Raw genomic sequence first — 23,118 nt, forward strand, 5'->3', positions numbered from 1 at the left:
CACACATGCACGCACGCAAGCACACACGCACACACGCACACACGCACGCACACACACACACACACATTTTTAATAAGCATTTTCAAAACCAGCCAGAACAAGCAGCACTGCACACACACACACACACACACACACACACACACACACACACACACACTAAGAAAACAATTAAAGAAAATGACACCACAAATAGACAATTGAATGAGTTGAATAAACAACACACATCAACAAAGCTTATGTGTTGTTTCTCTTTTCCTGCAGGGAAAATGAACTGAAACGTATTTGAATTTAAAATATCCTACCTGTGATCCTGGGTTCGCGAGGATGCGGTTCAAAGTCTTCACACCATCTTTTATTAGTCCAAAAACAGGCACCCTACAGCTACAGGCACTTCAATATCAAATCCTACATTTGAATGGATCTTTTTCCCAAGCATTTGTTTTGCAGATGAACCATCCTGAAACTACCTGAGCTAAAAACTATCCTACAGCAGTGTGATCTCACTTTATTCTAACAGACCTATTCAATGTAATAATTACCAAAATAAGATGTGGTATGCTACATTAATAAACACACATTTTAAATAGATAATAATGGAATTAAAAACTAGAAAGTCAGAAAATAATACCTCTGATGATCATTCTGTCCTTGTTCTGTTTCTCTCATGTTCTCACTGTCTCACATTGTTTGATCTTTTGGTCAAACTTTTCTGCTAAATTAGCATCCATTTTTTGCTGCTTGGAGCTTGAGGCATGGCTGTCAGTGTCCGAGCTCTGAACGTGGTCACTGTTAGCTTTTTTGTGTCTGCTATGAAGATGAGTTATAAGCAGATACGATCTCTGTTAAGGACACTGAACAGTTTACAGCAGATCACTAAAATGTCCCACAATCTGCAAACCTGCATTTATTTGAAAATCCTACATTTTCAAAATGTGGACTGTAAAGTTCTAAACTCTGTCACTTTAAAGAGTATCTTAAAGGGGAAAAAAGCTTTTTCAAAAGTTCAAACATTACCATAATTCTGACTTCTACTTGTGCACCATACTATGATATTTTTATTATTCACCTTTAACTTCAATTACTGATTTGCTTTGAACTAGGGACCTCATGAAATCAAGTTGAAGTGTGACTATGGAGACACGTTTCTCCCCTTAGATGATCCGTCTCTTACAGACTGAAATATCTCAACAACTATTGGATGTATTTCCCCCAGACATTCATGATCCCTATAGCATGAGTTGTTCTGATTCAATATGTATTTTATTTTATGAGTGCTATTTAATATCAATGCTATAAACTGCTTTGAAAAACCACAAAAAACATTCTGACATATCAATTTTTATGTACCAGATGTTGATATTCAGAAGATTCAGAAGGCTTTGGTGATATCCCTTATTTTCATCGAGTGTCACAAGCAGGCCCAAGATTTTAGCTTAACCAGGACTACATCCCTGCAATGGAAATTACCACCAAATTGTCTGCAGGAATTCATGGTTCCCACAAGTTGACTCGCAAGTGGTAGCACTTGAGATTGTGGTTCTCTGCAAAATATTTCAATACGTTTTGGAGAAATTGCCATAAAATTTGGAAAAGATAAAAATCTTGCCCTCAGGATGAACTGTACGAAGTGAAAATCTCTGGGCTAAAATTGATGCAGTGTTTGGCCAATATAAACGCAATATCACGTTAGTTTTACCCAGAACCTGATGTTTTGATCTAATGACCCATCAATGATATAAAAACTACACCTTAGAATTGCGTCGGCATTATGACCACACACTGGGTCCGTTTTTAACTCATAGATTACCTGACTCCCTCTGGAGCCATGAGAGATTTAGGATACAAATCTATGAAAAAATAAAAACCTTCCTGCCAGCGTGTTAGCATTTTCATTGAGCACGGTGCCATGTTAGCATTTGCTATCTTATTATAGTTGGATTTTGTCTCCCTGTTCTGTGTTTAATACCTGTTTCTCCATCTTTTGTGTTTACATTTTATTTTAAACTGTAACTGGTGTCCTGTCTTAGATTTTATTCAGAAGGGGTTTATGGTTTCATAAAGGTTAAATAAATAAATGAATACAATTGTCAGATATAAGTCAGACATGTCAGAAGTCACAGAATCAGTGCAACAAAGTAACATTTCATTTGGTCATGTTTCAGATTCATTACCAGTCTATATCCAGCCTGTTGGCACTGTGCTGAAAGTGCTTTGACACACACTCAGGCCTGCTGATGATTCCAAGACAAAGCGAGGGTTTATTTCTCTACAGGATACTTCATAGGTGAAAGGCAATTCATCTGCACTTCTTTTCACACAGCTCGTCTCTTTGCCAAGAAAGTAAATCCTTCACATTCTGCTCTCCATCTGAAGATGGCCACTTTCTCCTTCCCTCGTCCTCTGTCCTGCGCTCCTTTCTCTCCCTTTTCATCCCCTTCCTTTCCTCACCTCTTCTACCCCTGCCGTTTTTCATTTAAATATTTCATCCAGTTGTCTCGCGGCTTCTGCGGCTTGCCAAGTGTCATCTAGATCCCAGGGCCGACACTAAAGTGGAGCATGGAAGTCATTTTTAGAGGCGTGTGTGTGAGAAAGAAAGAGACAGAGAGAGAAAAAGGAACGGGGTGGGATGAGAGGGAGAAGCAGCTCGGCCGGCTTTGAGACATCGGCTGGTGATAAGAAGTGAAAAGGTGGAGAAGACACGGGAGTGATAACTAATGTACTTCCTGTGTACTTCCTCCTCTCCCCTGTCAACCCCTCCTGCTGCCAACGACCCCCCCCCCCCCACCCCCCCTCCTTCAGCATAAGAGATATAACTGATGTGTGATGCTCTGTTCATGTGTGTGTGTGTGTGTGTGTGTGTGTGTGAATCTGGGGTGATCTGACGTGCGATGTAAAGGAGATGGTCTGTGCGTGAATGTGAAGATGTACATTTACGTGTCTGTCGGACAAACTGATGGCTGATGTGAAGAGATGCAGTGTGGATGTGTGTGTGTTTTGCGCGTGTGTGTATGTAAGTAACTGATGGGTGATGGGGAAGTAGAGTAGCAAGGAATGACACGGACAGATGGAGGAACGAGGGAGGAGAGATGAGTGAAATCTCTACTTAGTAAAGACTGATGTGTTTACTCCACGTGTGTTTCTTTGCACTTAAAGGCGTGTGTGTGTGTTATAATGTGTGTGTGTGTGTGTGTATGTGGTCTCTCATACCCGGGTAGATTGTTGGTTCCGGTTGGGGTCAAATGCATCAGGTCAAAGCGGATGATGCAAATCTCAGCACCATCCTGCAAAACAAAGCAGAGGAAGCAGAGAGAGCGAGGGATGAGATTGTGTCGTCCCCTCGTCCTGGCAGTAACACCAGCTCCTGTTGTAGTTTAGATCGTAGCCGTGAAAACACGTCGACAAACACGGTTTGCCTTTTAACGCGTTTCTCCCTGCGTTGTCAGGTATCTCAGGCCTCCCTGACATGCACAACCTCCTGCTACAACAGCATAAACCACGGTTTAATATGTTAGGAGCGCTGAAATCACATCCACTGTACATCCTTGTTTCCTGCACAGAGGATCGCACCGAGTGTAAATGAAAGTCATGCTTCTGTCGCCACTGCAGAGGCTGGCAGCTTGAGCTGCAGTGTTTTATATTTAGAAAAAAGATGGTTCAACAGAGTTATTATAACACATGAGGCCATGTCCAGCTGGTCACAGTTTATATACAGTGCCTTTTTATATGACTAATATTAAAATAGTGTGACTTGCACAAACACTCTATTCACAAGCTTTCAAAGTCTGAAAGATAGAGATACTACTGATGTATTTTTGCTCTGTAAATGTATTAATCAATGTAACAACAACACAAAACACAATTAAATGACACATAGTCAGCTACAGATAGAAACCACATCTTACATATTTATCATATATAATGGTTTATTCTTGATAAGTATTCACTTTTAATTACTTAAAGCTCATGTGAGGAACTTTTGCTTTGTGGTGATTTTGGCGCCCCCTGTGGACAAAGCTGTACCTCTTATTTCTTTGCTGATTTTGTCCTGTTCATGCTTAAGTGGTGTTTTTTAACAACAAATCTCATCCTGCTTTCTTTAACAGTCTTCATGTAGCACTCATTTTACATTTTTGCCCTGGAAAATGTAAAGAAAAGTAGCGTGCAGTTAATAGCTTCGTCTGACACCAACCCCCCGCCAGCAGCCACAATCAATCTTTTTGCTGATGGTCTGGTTTTAATTTTGTAGGTCCTATAGAGTAATCAGAATGAATTTCAGTCGGTTTCATAATCAGTTAAAAACTCCTCACAGGAGCTTTAAGTCAAACTGAATTTTAAAAATTTAAACAGAAATAAAATCCACATTTAGTTTACATAATTTTATCTTTATATAGGAAGCAAATACATAATTTAGTTTTAACGTTTACAAATTTTAGATAAAAGATAATAATTAAAGTATTGTTGATGTAAGTCCTAAGGGCTACCTTTGTAAAAAAAAACAAAAAAAAACAGGTCCAATATAAATAAAGTTATAATATAAAGAGTTTATTGAGTTGAGTTTTGTTCAGCTACATGTTGTAGACGTCAAACCAGCTATTAGTTTAATTATAAAGTGTCAGGTAAGGATCCATATGTGTTGATAACTGAAACTGAATTAATGAATGAGATGTTGTATATCTTTATTTTTGTGTTGATCTTAATGAGCCTCGAATAACTTTTCAATTTAAGCAGCCTAATGAGGGAACATCACTCTGCAGCACAGCTGCTCAAAACTCAAAGACGTGTGACAAAGGTTCCCAAGGTGATGTTACCTGATATCAGGGGATTAAGGGCAGAAGTTCTGAGAACCTCTGTATAACTCTAGATTTATTACACGCCTCTAATAATTGTTGGAATTAGGATTTTTTTCTGACAATAATTCTGCCATGAATTAAGGATTTCTTTTTCCTTTTTTTAAATTGATATGTATGTGGACAGAACTGTTAATATAAACCACACTGTTGTTTTATGTAACAAAGTAAATATTAAAGTTTATAAGAAATGATCGTCAGCAGAAAAACAACGAGAAACACAAAGAGGTATCGCTGCCATGTGGGTCATATGTCAGTATTAACAGCTTAATACAGTCAGATAAAACACAGACACAAACATGTGGCCTTTGCAATAGTATGATTGTATGTTTTATTGTTTTTCATTTTTAAGTTTCTTTATAACTGCCTCACATACAAGCACACACGCACACACACACGCACACACACACACACGCACGCACACACACACACACGCACGCACACACACACACACACACACACACACACCAACAATAACTAACCCTGTTTCTGTGTGCTGTGTGTATGACGTTTCTGTTCTGCTTGCCAGGCTGCTCACTGACCCCACACATGTGTGTTTGACCTTTCAACTCTGTGCTTTCCCCTCAGGAGGAGGGCCCTGCTCTCTGATACACCTTTGTATGTCCAAAGATGCACACACACATTCACACACCAACACACACACTGATCCATTCTTTGAGGATGTGGCCTTACGGGGAGGACTCTGGTCAGACTTGCGCTCATCCACAGAAACAGATAAAAGGATATATCACTTCCTCAATCCCTAAAATTACAAGTATGGCTGGCTGGACACACACACACACACACACACACACACACACACAACATACATGCACAAACCCACCAGACACTGAGCTCCTGATTCCTCAGCTTAGCACTTGATCCTGTCTCTGGGAGGTTGACACTTCAGAGGGAAAGCCTTCACAAATTCCTTTGGACTACACGTACACAAATACACATGCGCACACTCGTGCACACATACACTGAGACCCTCCATGAAAGATACAGTTGAGGGAGAGTCCTAAACCTGGGAGGCCTGTTCATGGTGATCTGCTGGTCAGCATCTGTTTGCTGTCGAGGACGCTGCCTTAGATTTCCGCGACCATCAGTCATCACTCGCCTCGATGAAAATCCACATCTCAGCGTTTGAGGTGCAGGGGACACATCGAGAAAATCACGCCAGTAAACAATCCTCCGTGTCACTAAATATCCTGAAGCCAGGACTCCTCGCTCTCTGCAGGAGAAATCATTTGAGCATATTGACCTCTTCTCTGGCCTCCCCCGAGGTAAGGCAGATTGTCGGCAGAGAAGCGCGCGTTCAGACAGGCGAGGAGCAGACGTGGCTATGACATGGATGTCAAGTCAGCTAGCATCTCTGCAGGGCCCAAGGGCACCTGACCGCCAATTTGTAAGGGAGAAGCTGTGGCCGCTGCACCCCAGAGTGCCTGCATTTAACACAGTATCCTTTCTTCTGCTCATGTAGAGGCATGGATAGCATATGGATGTTGGTTCAGCAGGAGGTCAATGTGTTAGAAAGGGGGCGAGTATGAACAGTGGAGGTAGCAGTCTCATAAACATGACATTCTGAAGCTTATTTAAGTGATATGTTTCTAGTGTGTATTCAAACTCATTTACTCAATTTATAATTTAACTTTTTATTTTCTACACATAGTTGATACAATTCTAATGAGCAAAATATTAAAGGAAAACCAAACATTTATTTTCTTTAAGCGGCTAATCTCATTTACTGTTGTTCACTGTACTCATGCATACCACAAGTGTAAATCATATGTAATGCATGTAAGAGTGAGTCCATTTGCAGGTCTTACTAGAGGCCGATGGAGGTGATGTAGGAAAAAGTCAGATAAACTCCACTAAGGTTGGCAACTGGCGGGCTTGTGTGCTACCTTGTGCGCTACCTTGTGTGCGACCTTGTGTGCGACCTTGTGCGCGACCTTGTGCGCTACCTTGTTGGAATTAAACCACCTTGTTGTGCACTACCTTGTGTACTACTTTGTGCACCACCTTGTTGTGCGGTACCTTGTGCGCTAACTTGTATGCTACTTTGTGCACTACCTTGTTGTGCGCTCCCTTGTGTGCTACCTTGTTGTACACTACCTTGTGTGCTATCTTGTGTGCCCCTTTGTGTGCTACCTTGTGTGCTACTTTATGCACTACCTTGTAGTGCGCTACCTTGTGTGCTACCTTGTGTACTACTTCATGCACTACTTTGTTGTGCACTACCTTCTTGTGTGCTACCTTGTTGTGTGCTACCTTGTGTGCTACCTATGTGTATATGTTCTCATCCCAAGTCATTGCAATGCTTGCAGCCAAAACTTGTGTAAAAGGTTTTGTCACAGTAAGATAAACACTGGGTGCAGCTGAAGTGGCTTTGGGCTCAGCTCACTGATGTGACGAGGGTATTGGTCATGATTTGTATCCCCACAAGCTCTTAGCGTGGAGTGGCTCCCACGCACTTGCTATACATCCTGAAATATACAGCATTTGACTCCTGACTGTTTCAGTAACCCAATGCTGTGTTTTTATACAGCCAGCAGTTTCATAAAATACTGCATGATAGTCAATCTGCTAATGGTAACAAGTTAGAAGGGCTAATATGGAGCTGTAAACAGCTCAAAGAAACATTTAGCATTATATTCTAACATTAAATTACATTCAAAAGGTGATAAGTCAGTGATGATAAATATGTGTATTTTTTTATTAAGAAAAGACAAAACATGTACACATTTCTTTAACATTGAACAAAATATTATAGACTTTTAGCAATTTACATGGCCCTGGATCCACAACACTAACGTCTGCACCAAGTTCACTACCCTTGGACCCTGTAGCCTGCTGCTGACATCAAAAGCTTTAAGAACATCATGTTTTGTTCTAACAGCACAAAAAACACATTCCTTAAAGTGTCTGTGCATCACACTAGTTCCTAATGTTTGATATTTAATTTCATCCAAATGTTTTAAATCTGTGCTTGACCTTCTACGTGGCTATTATGAAAGAAGATGATCATGTCCCTGAGCAGGGATTGTTGGGGATGGTGCGCCACTACGTGCAGCCAGGGATTATGGGGGTACAATAGGGGGCCACAAAGTGGGAGAGGGGCCGGTGATGAAAAGGCCAGAGCTGGTGGCTGGAGGAGCCCTGAGGGGCACTGTCCTTCAAACATTTGGGTGGGAGCCAGCACTACTAGTTAAACTTTGACCTACTGTGCGGCCTGTAGTTATGCACGTTCACAGTTTTCCTGTTTAATGAAAGATGCAGCGACAGAGTTTCCTTTGGAGAGGGGCCTCAAACCTAAACCCAGCCTCTCCCTCAGGCAAGAGGAAAGGTAAAGGCTGCAGCTTAATGCAACTAAATGCACTGGTGAATGCAAAGTGTATTTCGGATCGTGCTCGCAAATTAACATACACATATTTTGTCACAATTATTTTTAGTTTGTTAAATATCAGCTTGTGACGGGTACTGCCTCCAGGTTACAGCCTGCTTCTACAAAACCCCTGCAAAACTTTTTATATTCAATTCATCGGCACAAATATGCCTGAATAATGAGTTTAATTAAGTTACTACAGTGAAAAAAACAGTTTATAAACAAGGAACATTTAAAATTAAATGCTGTAAGACTCAATTTCATGTCTGCAGACAGGAATAAAACAGATTTTTCACTTTTTGGCCTGTAAGTAAACATGTTTTAAAGCATGAAGCCAACAACACTCCACCAACATGAACCCGTTTGTCACTTTGGATTTGATTTTTGGATACTCTTTTTCATTTATTTCCTGCATTATATTTGCATCATTCCCCCTTTCAATTCTGATTAATTTCTCTCTCTCTGACTCTCTCTCTCCCTAAGAGTGATTTGTGTGTCCAAACGAGGAGGGAGGGATGGTTGGGAGAGGCCTTACTGTCCTCATGTTGAACGTAATTAATAAAAGCAGCTCATTCCAATTTAAGAGGCTGATTAATGCAACACATACATCACAGCATGGAGTGGACCATCACTCTATCTCTCTCTCTCTCTGTTCATGACAGGATGGAGACAGAGCGTGGCTTTACTGGCTCATGCAACATGCTTATAATACATCTTTATAGAAAGAACAGTTTTTTGATTTGCATGGACAAAGTTTTACAGTCACAATTGTATGTATAATAACATTCAACAGGATAAGCTGCCAAAAATAAAAAATGCAAATCTTACAGTTTCCAAGTTTGAAAGGCGGCAAGAGCAAGTATTGATCCGTACTTGAGCCTCAGTTTTGAAGCGAATACTGCTTTGGCCTTGTTGACTTTTCACATATTTGAGGGCACTTTTTTGTTTGTTTTGTCTTTAAGATGTTTTTGTTGGTCGCTTCAGCTAACAGCAGAACAATCTCTATGCCTTGCTTTGCTACCGTGAACAATTTTGTGTTGCTGTCTGTCATAGTGAGGGTTGTCTCTTCTCATATTTTGTGGGTCTCTAGATGCACCAGGACACATATTTATGTTAAAACATCATGAAAAGTGCATCTAATACTTCTGTTTGAGCTAAGTTTGGTGAAAAAGCGTCTTAACCCTTATGCCTCACCAGGGACTTTTTTGTCCTCTAACAGTGTCAGAGAAATGTTTCTTACTGAAGCATGAGGGTTGAGAACATTTGCAACAATTGTTTTTTCATTTCTCAACCTGAAATCTGGTCCTGTAAATTAAATATTTTATAAGACAATTAATGTTCACAACTATAAATTTTGACTTCACACTTTTTTTATTATCAACACCTGTGTGTTTAAGTCTTGTCTGCTTGTGTTTTTTCTTTGTTTCCAACCCAATATGGGAGTAATGACTTTAAGCATAATTTCTACCTAAACGACTTACTGCTACTACCGCTCAAAAACATATGACACAAAACAGTGCAGGGTCTGAACTGTGGCTGTTTCTCAGTTCAGCCACACAGTCAGAGACTGCGGAAGGTGCAACAATGTGTTCTCACTACCTGGTGCTATAAATAAATCAGACTGAGAAATACAGGTAAGCAGGGTCTTAACAGTTAAAGAGGAAAACCCTGAGGCTCTCTGAGGAGTCCTGGTGGTCCGTGAACCTGACTTTGAGAAACCATTATTTGTAACCAATGAGGTACAGTAATGGAGTGTAGTGGCCTGAAGTGTAGCTATGAAGTCTTCCCTAATGACTCTAGCACATGTGTGTCTGGCTTTCAGCCCTCTCATTAACGTCACTGGACACTGTATACTCTGTGACTCTGTGTATGTGTGTGAGAGAGAGAGAGACAGACACTGCTGTTTGCCAATATAGCCAGGCTTAAAGTGCTGCGGTGATCTCATATCCGCTTTAGTTTGCTTGCCCTGTGGCTCCGTCTGTGTGTGTGTGTGTGTGTGTGTTTTTGTACACACACACCTACACGCCTCACTGTGCAATCCATGTGGAAGAGTATACTTTGTGTACAGGTGAGGGATGTCTTTCATTCTCCAGGAACCAGAAAGAAGTAATATGTGTCACCTCTCCAACTTCTTTTTCCCTCGTCTTTCACCGAGAAGCCATCGTTTAGTAAATGTTTCTTTTTAATTTTTTGTTGGAGTTGCAGGCGTTGATGCTCTTGTTTATGGATAAGCGAGACCTGTGTGTGTGTGTGTGTGTGTGTGTGGTAAACAGGGTGGTTTGCTCAGTGGAAGAAGGAATTTCCCCCAGCAGTCCCCATCAGTAATAGTGCCTGTAATGAGCTGCAGCTGTCAGCGTGGTTTCCGCACACACACACACACGCACACAAAACACACACATGTGCACAGTGAGGAGGAAGCAGTGACTCACGCAGCAGTGTGCCGTCACACTGTATGCTGATAAACAGTGTAACTCATCAGACTTGCATCAGACGCTAGACACAAACATTTCCTCAGAAATACCAACTCCTTCTAAAAATATCCGAGGCTGTGAGTTTTACTTTACACTTTATGACTTTGTGTGAAGAAAACAAACTATTTGTGCTTCCCAAGTATAAATACAGTGAAATCAAAAGTTCTCGCCCTGCTCTGCTATCTCTTTGGATTTGTAGATTAAATGTCAAAATAGCTTTTCAGAGTATTTAGACACAGATAACTGTCTCCTTTGTATTTCTCTAAGGGTTATTGTGCATGCCTCATCCGGCCATCGGGGAGCTGTCTATTCATTTGTCCTATCAAATCACACTTCAAGAAACCCCTTGACCTGGTTACCTTTTAGTTGCTGAAGCTGGAGAAGCAAGATCATTGGTCATAGGTGTGTGGACATTAGGAAGACTGTCTCCCTCAACACCCCCCTCCTCAACTCACACTGCAGAAGGAAGCTGAAGGTGCTCTGGTTGATATTTCACTGCATCTTTAACCCTCATGTTCAGTGTGAGTTCATGCAAACCCTGTGCAAAAAGCTTGTGCAAAAAGCCGACTTTGGGTAATCAGAGAGACATTTTCTGACTTTTGAAATAGAAAATGCTTTTTCCGTCTGACTGGTTTTGACACTTGCCCTCTCAAATCTAAAATAACTGTATAGTTAGTGTAGGCCATGTAAGAAATAGAATATTTTCTCATTTGCTGTAAAAGCAGTGGTTCTCAATGTGGGGTCCGCAAAATAATTATAATAAATTTATGATAAATTATAAAATTGGTAGTATCATTAAAAATTGCATGTCTACAGATGAGGACCGTCGTCTACAACATTTGTGCCAATGAAACATGCATATGTAAAAGTGAAAGTATAAATGCTGTCAAGTTGAGTTCACTAGCAGTTTGAATAAAATGAGCCTCTGTTTTAAAGTAGAGAAATATTAACATGATTCAAGTTGTTTTTCTGTTTATCACTATGAGACAGGTCTGAAGTATTTAGGTTGATAACTTTTACAATAATCTGTGTTACAATTATGAGGGGGTCCTTAGAAAATGTTCTCCCACACAAACAGTTTGAGTACCCCTGGTATAAATGTTTCTTTAAAATGGCACATTATCAAATGTGGAAGCAGTTTGTGTCAAAAGAAAGGGGTTACTATTTTCATAATTTTCTTGTTTGGAAATATTTAGTGAAAAATGTATTTACATAAACTCAACCAATCAGGAAAATTATTTTTAATAACAACACAAAGAACAGTAACATCTGATTCCTTTTTACACACACCTTAAACCTGCCTTTAACTGACATTTTATTTTGTAATGTGTTTGCAGGATTCAGTGAAATTAGGACACTAATGCAATGAGGGCTGGCTGTTTTATTTCTATAGTTATTATTATGACTAGTTCAGACTTACTGTGGACCGCCACAAGTCTTTTCTTTATATGATAAAGTTATTCATTTGTTCTGAAGGTTGTTAAGTCTTTAAATGATTTGACTTCCTTTTTCCCCACATGTTTAATGATCATATAAAGGACTTAGGAGTAGTTACATGAATCACACACTGATTCAGGCTATGCTAATGCAGCATCAGGACAATCGATCTGTTTTCCTACATGTGTTTTTGGCACTGACTCACCAGACTTCATTACATTATTCTACTATTTTGACTTTTCCTCCCAAAACAAAGCTCACAACCAGAGTTAGCTCCAGCATATAGAGCATCATTATAAAAGCAGCACCTCGTACCAGCCCAGCTGAGTCACAGCTTTGTGTTTTGACCGACCCGGCCCTCTGTGACCTCTGCCAATTTTTTATCTCATTTCACTCTAACTTTGTAGATCAGACTTTAATTTTGAAGCACGGACCACAGGACAGTGATGAATAGGCTACATCAAGCAGGGCTTAAATTACCCCTCTCCCTGGTGGCAACACTGACCGCAAGGAGAGGTGTGTGTATGTGTGTGTGTGCTTGTCTGTGCTTGGTGTGTGTGTGTGTGTATGTGTGTGCGTGTGCACGCGTGTGTGTATGTGTTGACCTAGTAACAACAGACAGAGAAAGAAAGAGGGCTGGTCAGCACTTGCCCTCTCAACCCTGCTAGCTTCGAAGCACACCCAAGGAGGGGGGGGGGGGGGGGCACACAGGGGATGGAGAGAGAGAGAGGGAGCATCCACTCCATCTTTTTCAGCTCCTCTTGTCAATGCCTCGTCTTGTTTTTGGTGAGAGTTTGTTAAGTTTTAAGGTTATTTGAGGAGAGTCTAACCCTGGCCTCATTTTTCTTTTCCTCTCCATGCAAATAGCTCCCTGCTCTTTTTTAGCCAACACCCCCACCAGCGATTATGTGTAGGGAAAGACAACTTTTTGAGGTCATTCAGATATCAATGAAACCTTAACAACACATAATAAAAGAGTCCGTCTCAAATTGAGGTGGGAAAAGCAGGAGGGTTTGGCTGACAGCCACAGGCACGGCCTGAGGCTGAGAGGAAGAAAATCCAAAACAGAGTGACAAAAAGCAGATTTCTGCGAGGGAAGAAACAACTTATAAAACTAAAGGCGGAGTTTAAAGGAGGCCTCTGGACCCACCTTAACACAGAGGTCATTTTTGTTCAGTCTACCAGGACAATAAAGTGTCAAGAGCCTTTTTCATGATACTCGTGGAGTCGCTGCTGGTAAAAAAAAAAAATTCTCGCAAAAGTTTTTGCTAAATATTTTGAGGTTTTAATTGTTTTTTGGACATCAAAAAAGTTATTTAGATATGATATCAGATGATTTGGTTCAATAGGGAAAGTGAATAGTCCTTTATTTAAGCAAGCAAATTTGTTCACACACACGCGCGCACACACACACACACACACACACACACACACACACACACACACACACACACACACACACACACACACACACACACACACAGTCAGTCAGTCAGTCATTGTCCCACTTTGTGTTGTAAAATGTTCCGTCTTTCTGGGAGTGGATAAAAGGATTCACGCACTGTGCCATAGTTTAGGGTTTCGGACACATACTGTATATCATCATTCTATTTCTTTACTTTTTTTCCCCCAGCTGCTCTGCGGACTGTCCCTCCCCCCTGGCTCTTTATCCAGTCTACTAGAAACCAGTGTGCCGTGAAGCCGGTGCGCCACGCCGCCTCTCGATGTCAGCGTGATCATCGTTGAAGAAGTACAAAAAAGGAAGAGAAAAAAAAAGAGTAAATCACGGATGGTGTAAAGTGGTGGAGCTCAGAGATAAATCACAGTAGTTTTGCTCTAAACCCCCGCTGCATCTACTGAAGGGAAATAATTTATTTGCGTTTGAGGAAGGGGCGGAAATCTGGATAGCGACATGAATATGGCACTTGAACTTCCAAACTCGCATTTACTGGATATATTTCAAGGACTTTAAAGTTGAATAAAGACATTTTCCTCATTAACATCAATGCACAAAATTGTTTTTTGTTGCTCACCATAATATCAATCTCAAAAATAAACAAAAACCTTGAAACTCACAGGAATATTCCTGTGAGTGTTTTTGACTGCGCGCGATATATCCGTACGTAGATGAGTCCCCGAGTATCTTCAGTCTGCTTCTACCTCAAACTGGCAGCTCGCTGGACAGTCACAACAACAATAAAAACAAGTGGATCAACTCTGGACTAAATCACCTCAGTTTGAGTGTGAAAACCCTGTCGTGCGTCCGTGGAGAGGCTTCTGAGCTCCGACTTGTGCGTAAAGCAGACAGCAGCGGCCGAAGGTAGTGGAAAGGTTTCTCCACCCTCACTACAGCTCCCTTCAACCCCCCAAACACACTCTCTCATGCACGTGCGAGCGCGCACACCCACACACCACCCTCGATACTGAGGTGGGACCGGCATAAATGACTGACCTTTATGCGTAAAACAGAGGTAACATACACACGCGCACACATGTGGCAGTGGCTTCGGTGTAAAGTCTACAGGAGCCTGGACCTAAGTCTGTGCGCGTGCTCTGGCTGAAGCTCTGTGTTCATCCTAAACTATTGTTGGCATCAGTACCAGAATTGTTCATGATAAACTTCATCACATGTAAACCCGTTTCCCTGCGTCTTAAAATAGACCCTTTGGCTCAAACACTCAAATATGAGTCACCCGCGATGCTGTCATAATATTTCTATGCGAGTCTGCCTCTATAGAGTCCGCTGTCTGTAATTCCAGCGAACTCTAATATGTCGCCGCAGAATCATTTCCCTGTGATGCACAAGAGGGAAGAAATAAATCTGTTCATCAGTGTAACTTGAGTAACACATCTGCGAGCCACAAAAGTGTGTTATCAGTGAGAACCTGAACATGCATCGATACACTGTGATATTTATCCTGAAGGCCCAGGGGCAAGAATGAACAACATCTGAATTTGATACGGAAAATATGTTGCAGAAAAGTAGCCTGTTTTTTTACATGGCACAAACAGGACACTAAACGGCTTTGTTAAAAAAAAACAGATTTCCAATCGTCCATAGACCTGAAAACAAAATCAAGAAACGCACGTCGACATCGTGCGCAAGAAAAAAACAACTTTTGGTCAGAGACATTAAGGTTTGTTCTCACTCACAATAATCTGAAAGCTCTGAAATAATTAACCTATAATACAATAATCCATTAGGATTACTTGACATACAATGAGGTGCATAATCTGACCCCGCAGGTCTAAAGTACAAATTTCGATTTCAAACAGGTTGTTTCATCGATAAGTTCGGGAGCAGTTCTTGTTCAATGACGCCCACTGTTAGCTGCTGTAAAACAAACTCAATTACTTTATATAACACATGACGCTGTTTTTCCTCACTGCTTTAAACACATAAACGCCTTAAAGCAATCGCCTCTTATTTTTAAAGGTTTTGGAAAGTTTTCTGTAAACGTGAAATAGAGATTAATAATCGGTGTGCCCGGGATTTGTACCTCTCTCTCTCTCTCTCTCTCTCTCTCTCTCTCTCTCTCTCTCTCTCTCTCTCCCTCTTGCTCTGCCCCCTCACACACACGCACGCACACAGACACACACACTGCACGCCGCTTAACCCTGAAAACAAATCAGACCTTATTACAAACTCGATAATCATTAAGTTGAAATAAATACCAAATAATACTTCTGTTTTGACTGTGCATGAAATATTAAAAATGTACTTTTGAAATTATGCTAAAATGGTAAAACAATAACCGTGTAATAATGCACACTGATAAGCCAACAATAGGCAATTTACTGCCTTTGCATTACGTTATACCATTTAAACTTTGACGGTGTCTTTTTATTGCTCACATCGATGGTTGAAAAGAACCACAGTTAAATTTAGCCTCCAGTACCAGTTAAAAGTGCACAATACTGAAAGTCAATCTGCTAAGTTTTCCGACCTGTTCCCCTCAGACAAGTACACATCTTTTGAACGTACATCCGCAGGGCGTATCAGTCAAAGTTGTAGAATTATAAGACTTTAAAGTGGATAAAGTCACAATTGTTCTTGAGTTTTGTGTTCATGCGTTTGGCCTCTGCGTAAATCTAAGTCACTCTCCCTTTCCCTTCCTCTTTCGCGCATGCAGACAGAGTCCTGTAAGTTAGGCGCAGTGGGTCCTGTCAGTGTCTACAGCACCGTGAATACTGCGTGCCCGGTTCGGAACGCTTTCAGCCAACATGAAAACAGACTTTTAACAATGAGCAGAGATGCCGTCAGTCTATCTCGGTGTGCTACACATACACAAACAAAACTTAGATGGCCTATTTGAAATTATATTCAAATAAAATGATTAATAAAATGAAAAACAAAAGGCATTTCAGACAGAGTACGTTTTAAACATTTTATACTTGATATTAATTGAAATTGTTGCCTGGAAGTGTGGAAGTGACCTCCTCAACATCAGTTAATGATCATAAAAACATAAATATTAAAATATGCCCCAAAATTCGCTGCTAACAACAAAACAGATACATTTGGTTGAGTACCTTAACGGTTAAGCCCCCGATTATTAAGTGGACATTGTTCATGTAAGGTCTTTTTAACACAACTAATTACAAATAAAATGTTCTCATCCAAGCGCAAAGCTTGACTACCCCGAGCACGAACTTTGCATGCAATATTTTGAAACATTTTTAAGCTGTAAAAATACAAGTATCTCATCGTCTCAAATTTCACCAACTTATGTTCTTGTAGTTTTTTTGGCAAAAGAATGAAATGCTTTCTCTTTTAGAAGCAGGCTCCGACTGGGGGGTGAATACGCCAAACAGAAACGCAGCGCGCTCCCTGACGGGCGTTTCAGAAACTGGACTGTGTCAATCAGACGGAGAGGAGAGCTCTCCATCGCCCGCGAGCGCGCGCGCGCGATGCGTGTGTTTGCGCGTGAGAATGACTGTTGTGTTTGAGTGTACGCTGCGGGGTGGGAGGGGGTATTGTAGTATCGCAAGGAATGTGCGCACGGCAGCTGTGTGTGGATGTGTGTGTGTGACACTGATGGATGCGCCAATGGAAAGACGGACAGATGCTTGGGCGGATCTAACGGCATGCAGTGGTGGAGCGGCGCACACAGTCGCGGCGAGATTAGGAAGAAAACATCCTCGATCGGCGGAGAGTCACAAATCATCAATCCTTCCGCCGACCCCGGTGAACGGAGGAAGAACGGACAGACTCCCCGGTTTACCCGAGGAGCGACACGGGAAGGAAGGCTGAGAGATCTGATTCCCTCGGCGGATCCAAAGAAGAAAGCTGCTTCTCTGCTTATTGACGAGCGTGAGAGACGAGGCGCAGCAGCACCACATCTGGCGCAAAGGGAGACAGGAGGAGAGAGAAAGACAGCCTTTGGCAACTCACCCTTATTGCTCTCTCTCGTTCTTCCATCACGCTTCTTTATCCTTTGTTTTAACCACAGGGAAGTCGCGCGACCCAACCTGAGGATTGCCTGAAAAATACAGGAGAATATTTTTATCCGCTTCACCAACTCAGCTGAATCCCAAAACTTTTATTCCTCACTTTAAGGTGAAACACTGTGAGAAAAAAGGAACTTCGGCTTTTCCAGAAACATCTCAATAACCTTCATCTCAACTAAAGAGGATTTTGAACTTACCTGTAAAGAAAAAAAATAACTTTATTCCATTCAGAGCCAATAAAAAGGACAGCGCTCGTTGAGGTTTTTGCGCCTCTCCGGTCACTTGCGGCGCAGGAAGGAGAGCAGAGCGCAGTGTCTGATTCGCTGCGTGGCTGATTTAAATAGCTCCTATCAGGCCACGTAAAGGGGAGAAAAGTACCATCAGCGGCCAACAAAGTGTTTGGCAGAAGGCGCTCGAACTCGGCTGATCCGTGCGCTCCAGCCAGCCTGCATGCATGGGAGCAGCCTGAGCCCGTCCCTCCTCCTCCTCCTCCTGCTGTACATTATTACAACAAGGGAGACCCAATCAAGCACGTATCTCATCGATTCACGCACACACAGACATTCACGCGCAGTTACACGACCACGCACGCGCGCACACGCACACATACTGAGTGTGTGACTTGCCCTCAGCGGATTTTTCAAAGCGCTCTCGGACAAAATCTCGTAGCCGCGCCAGGCAGGCAGGGCAGCGTGTGGGCGACCAGTCCCGGTCGTCACCTCCTTCTCCTCTTCCTCCTCCTCCTCCTCCTCTTTCCTCCTCCGCTGTCGGTCCCGAGAATAACAAACTGAGAAAGCTGCATGTGGTTTTTTTTTGCTCAGCACTAACAGGACTTGCCAAGGGGCGAATGGATTTTTATGAGATGGTTTCAGGCACGTTTCAGCTGCTTCACCTCTTGGCTTTGAATCGCGCGTGATTAGCGGGAGGGGAGAAACGAAACCTCATGGATCGCGCGGCGAAGGATCACCCCGTAAAGTAAGTATGCATTTCCGTTCAGATCACGCTGTCAGCCTGTGCTTGATTGTAAACGATACTATATGTGTGTGTGTGTGTGTGTGTGTGTGTGTGTGTGTGTGTTTCTGTTAGGCTACCATGTGTCTGCACGCCCGCTGTTCTCCTTAGATCCCGCAATATGACTGACATTACGCACATTTCAAACCGTATCCAAGAGCCTCTGATTAGCCCGCTCGTTTGGAATAAACGGCTCTCGAATGAGGCAGTGAATGACAGAACGAGAGTGAGAGGGGTAAGAGAGGTAGAGAGAGAGGGGGGGAGATAGAGAGAGAGAGGGGGGAGAGAGACAGGGAGCTACGTGACGCCTATCAGCGGCGGAGAGGTTGAACCGTAGAGGAGGCGCAGGGCTTCAGTTGTGTCAGCTCTTGATGTGTTGTCCCCTTGTTTGCGGACTTTTGACTGACGCGATCATTTGGTTTTATCCCTCCAAGCTTGCCTGTTGCAGCCTCCGACGCCAACTAAAGAGGATCCCACGCAGGCACAAGGCGCTTTTCAACCTTCCTTCTCTGTTTTTCTTCCGCGGAGCCCCCTCTGTTCCTGCTTCCACCGCGTCCATCCAAGCCGGAGCGGACGAGACAGCGACCGGCAGAGAGAGCAGCCGACCGGGGATTCGTTCCCCCATTTATTTTTTATTTTTTACCCTCTGTGCATCTATTGGCTCCTTTTCTTCTGATTCATTTTTGTGTTCGAAAACTGCACACCCTCCCCTGCTTACACCCACCCACCCCGATCTATGTGGGAGCCCTGAGAGCGCACCCAGGGGGGGAAACTGTGTATCAAAGCTCCGAGGATCCCCCAGGCAACCTCGGATCACTGGGGCCAAAGAAGAACTCCCTGCCGGGCCCCCGCAGCCGACATGCCGCGGAGGAAGCAGCAAGCGCCTCGGCGCGCCGCAGGTAGGCACAGGCTTTGGTTCTCATGAAATTTACCTCTCTCTCGTCTTCTCTCTTTCCCCCTCTCTCTATTTGTGCCCCCCCCCCCCTGCCTCCCTCATTCACTTACTTTTCATTGACATTTTCCTTCACACATAGTAACATTTGTGTTATTGCAACAACATATTTTGTTGTGTTCTGTGAACTAAGAATGAAAAGGCAACAATGAAGCACGGTGTGTACTTTACAGCTTTAGAGCCCCAACAAAACTTTTGTCTTCTCATCGAGGACATTTACGATAATAACTGTTGAAATAATTTCTATCATAATCCACTTTGTCACATCAACCACTACACCTCTGTTGTGGCACCTTATGGGGGAATTTACAATTGAAAACATCCTTTACTCCACATTTTCCTTTTACTTTCATTTATGTACATCACGCAAACACAACAAAGGTCGTTCTTTTTGTTGTTGTCAGTAGAACTGAAATGATTATTAATTAGTCGATTAGTCATCAACTGAAAAAAATGAATCTCTATTTGTTTGAGTAGCTTTTCAGGCAAAAATGTCAAACGGTGGCCGTTGCCAGCGACTGTTACAAATGCAGCTATTTCTGCTTTTCTCTCTTTTATCTCGCTGCAAATTGAACCTCTTTGGAGTTGTTCATGTGACAAAACGAATAACTAAAATCCTGTCCTTAGGCTTTGGAACACTTTGAAGGACATGTTTATTTAATCATTTTCTGATGTTTAACGGACAATAAGATTTATAAAGAAAATAACTTCATTTAAAATTGCTTACTTTAAGCGGTACTGCAAATAATTGTGTTTTCATATTTAACATTCACAAATGTCATAAGAAGCGGGTTTGGGCATTTACAGGTGTAACCGGTTACTTATAACAATCATCCTATTGCCTCTCAAAAGGGTCACAGGTCAGCTGCAGCGTCCCACTACATGCTCAGGTCTCAGTGTGTTCAATGTGAAAATCCTTTTTCGTTCTCCTCCTTCGTTTCTGAATTTTATCCTCTCAGCGTCAGAGACCTTGATCTTTCATAGGTCCCTCTGTACCTCTTTTCGCTCCTTCACAGCGCCTCCTCCTCTGCGTGTAGATATTGACTGTGGAATTAGGGATCTATACTGTGGAGGTTTGTGGGAGCCTTAGGGTCAGCTGACTGTCACAGAGGCCTCTGATGCCCGCTGATTTCTGTTTGAGGTTGTCGGATTAACTCTGAGACATCCTGATAAATTACAGGAAGTAAACGCTGTTAGCTGCGGACATCTCCAATGATCAGCGTCCTGTTTTTACTCTCTTCACTGATATAATGTGTGATTGACTGCCTGCTAGGGACACTGTTACACCATCATGTTGCTGCTATATTATCTACAGAAATTTAGATTGTGTTGTATTTTTGGTTTCAGTAAACTCATTGTTTCAGTATGCTTCATGAGACATTAAAATAGTAACATCCCTAAAAATGTCTCCTTTTCCCTCTTTGTTGAGAAGTCTTCGGTCGGTTTTCTTTCTCTCCTTCCTCTCGAGTTTCTGGGAAAGACTTTTCTCTTGTAGTCTAAAGATTATTTCACAGCCCGGGGAGGGAGTGTATACTGGAAGAGAGCTTTAATGGACAATTGCCATCTTTGATTTGATGCCTGATTGATCACCCGTCATCTGGCCGAGCCTTTGATCTGTTCATTCCCGATAAGTGTCAATAAATCACCCCCCCCTGCCTCCCATCTCTCACTCACTCTGGTAGCAGAAGGGCCTGCTGAAGTCACGTCTGGCCTCACAAACTTCAAACCATTAACACCATCATTTCACTGCATCTCTGTGTATGTTTTTGTAACACATCTGTTGATAGGCTTCCGGCTTTTTCTCCAACTTCACCTCAGACTTGATGCAGAGAAGGACTGCTTTTACTGGAGTGGAGGGAGAGTTTTGAGGTTCCAATCAGATCATTTACATTTCAGTAAATATCCTTATCTAATTTTAGCTTTAGTCCTGCAGTAAATCTGAGAATTATGATTATTTTTGTTATCATGCATGACCTTTAGAATTTTATTGTAAGCCATTTGACATTAGCGCACCCGTGTTTGCAACTTTCTTTTACTCTCAAGGAAGTATAAAGACAGCCTGCACACACACATGCGCGTACACACATAATTACGTCTGTGCAGTGGTGCATGCACATGCAGCATGCTGCAATGACTTTATAGTACATATGAACCAGCGTGCAATACTTCTCGCACACGCACATGGAGTGCTATGAAAAATGTAACTATTAGCCTAATCGTGAGGCGGAAGACTGGTTTGCTCCATCAGAAGGAGCCGTCAGAGAGACTTTGTTTCATATTTGATTTAATTGTCTGCCCTCTGACAGCCACATTCATCAATGGCCCTAATGGTCAATCAGAGGCTGGCACACAGAGAGAGAGTCTTATGTATTCTCAGCCCAGGGCCTTACTTGATCAAAATGTTTTAGCCCTAATGGACACAATGGGAGGGGGCAAAGGAATGGGTGGACGGACGGATAGATGGATGGGTGGATGGATGGATGGATGGATAGATAGATGCATAGTGGGATGACTGAAAGCCTTTTTATTCAGCTGGAATGAGCGAGTGAGTGTGCCGGGAGAGAAAATGAGGCATTTATTTCTCTGATGAGGACGAGAACAAACACGAGGCAGGCGAAGGAGGAGTTTCATTTTAGACTATTGGCAGCTTCCGATTTTTTTCTTTCCTCCCTCTCCCTCCCTCCCTCCCTCCCTCCCTCAGTCCTCCCTCCTTTCCTTGTTCGCAGCTGCAACTTATAAGGTTGAGAAGAACTGCATGGCACACAAAGAGTGATGACAAATTGATTGCGCCGTAGTGATGGCAGGAGTTTCGGGAGGATGGCAAATGATAGACCTTGATTAGGAACTTTGGGGGGAGCAGAGTACCCCCAGTCCCGCTGCGCAATCTCCTCCTTTCCTTTCTCCGTTTCCTCTCTTTTATCTCGCTGATTCAGTCCGTCTATTCTGCACCCAGAAATGTAGGCAGTCTTGTTGTGGTTACAGGCAGCAGCTCGATCATACGGAGCTTCAGTGATTCATCCAACCATCAGATTTGCTCAAATGACATAAACCCATAAATCTGGCTAAAGGTCAGAGTGTTTATGGAAAGGTTCATTTGAATCTGCTGATTTAGAACCTTTCATGTGTTTTTCATTAGTTATTACTGAAACAGAACATGTGTAGATCTACTTAAGTCTGCTTCTGCAGGGTTCTGCACACGCATAAGGACGAAGCCTTTCTTTCTTTTTTACTCTACACAAGTCTACAACATCTCTATCTTTTCCATGATCCCACACACTCTTCTTCCTCCCTCTTTCCCTACAAACCTCTCCACACACACACACACACACACACACACACACACACACTTCCTGCTCAGCGACGGAGCGCACTCAGCTGTCTAAAAAGAGGAGTTGTTTTGCCAGCTTCATTAGCGTTCTCCTAATTAGCCGAGCATCTGATGGATCTCTGACAGGCCTAATGATTGGAGATGACAAGCTCCGCACACTGTCACGCTCACCAATTAGGTCTGCAGCATAGTTGGATGTAATCAACTTGATCTTACACTGTCCTCATTTGCCC

General features: G+C 42.5%; 1 protein-coding gene across 1 annotated transcript in view; it reads left to right on the top strand.

Annotated features, from left to right (window-relative positions):
• The first annotated feature begins 17,231 nt into the window (after positions 1–17,231).
• Positions 17,232–23,118, top strand: part of tshz3b (teashirt zinc finger homeobox 3b) — a 37,683-nt gene continuing 31,796 nt past the window's right edge. Inside the window, exon 1 of the mRNA XM_069660449.1 lies at positions 17,232–17,457. Coding sequence (XP_069516550.1) covers positions 17,232–17,457 — 226 coding nt within the window. The remainder of the gene's footprint in view (positions 17,458–23,118) is intronic.

This window comes from Semicossyphus pulcher, unplaced genomic scaffold (assembly GCF_022749685.1).
Source record: "Semicossyphus pulcher isolate SPU_LCO1_2020_fin unplaced genomic scaffold, fSemPul1.0.p SCAF_1, whole genome shotgun sequence".
NCBI lineage: Eukaryota > Metazoa > Chordata > Actinopteri > Labriformes > Labridae > Semicossyphus > Semicossyphus pulcher.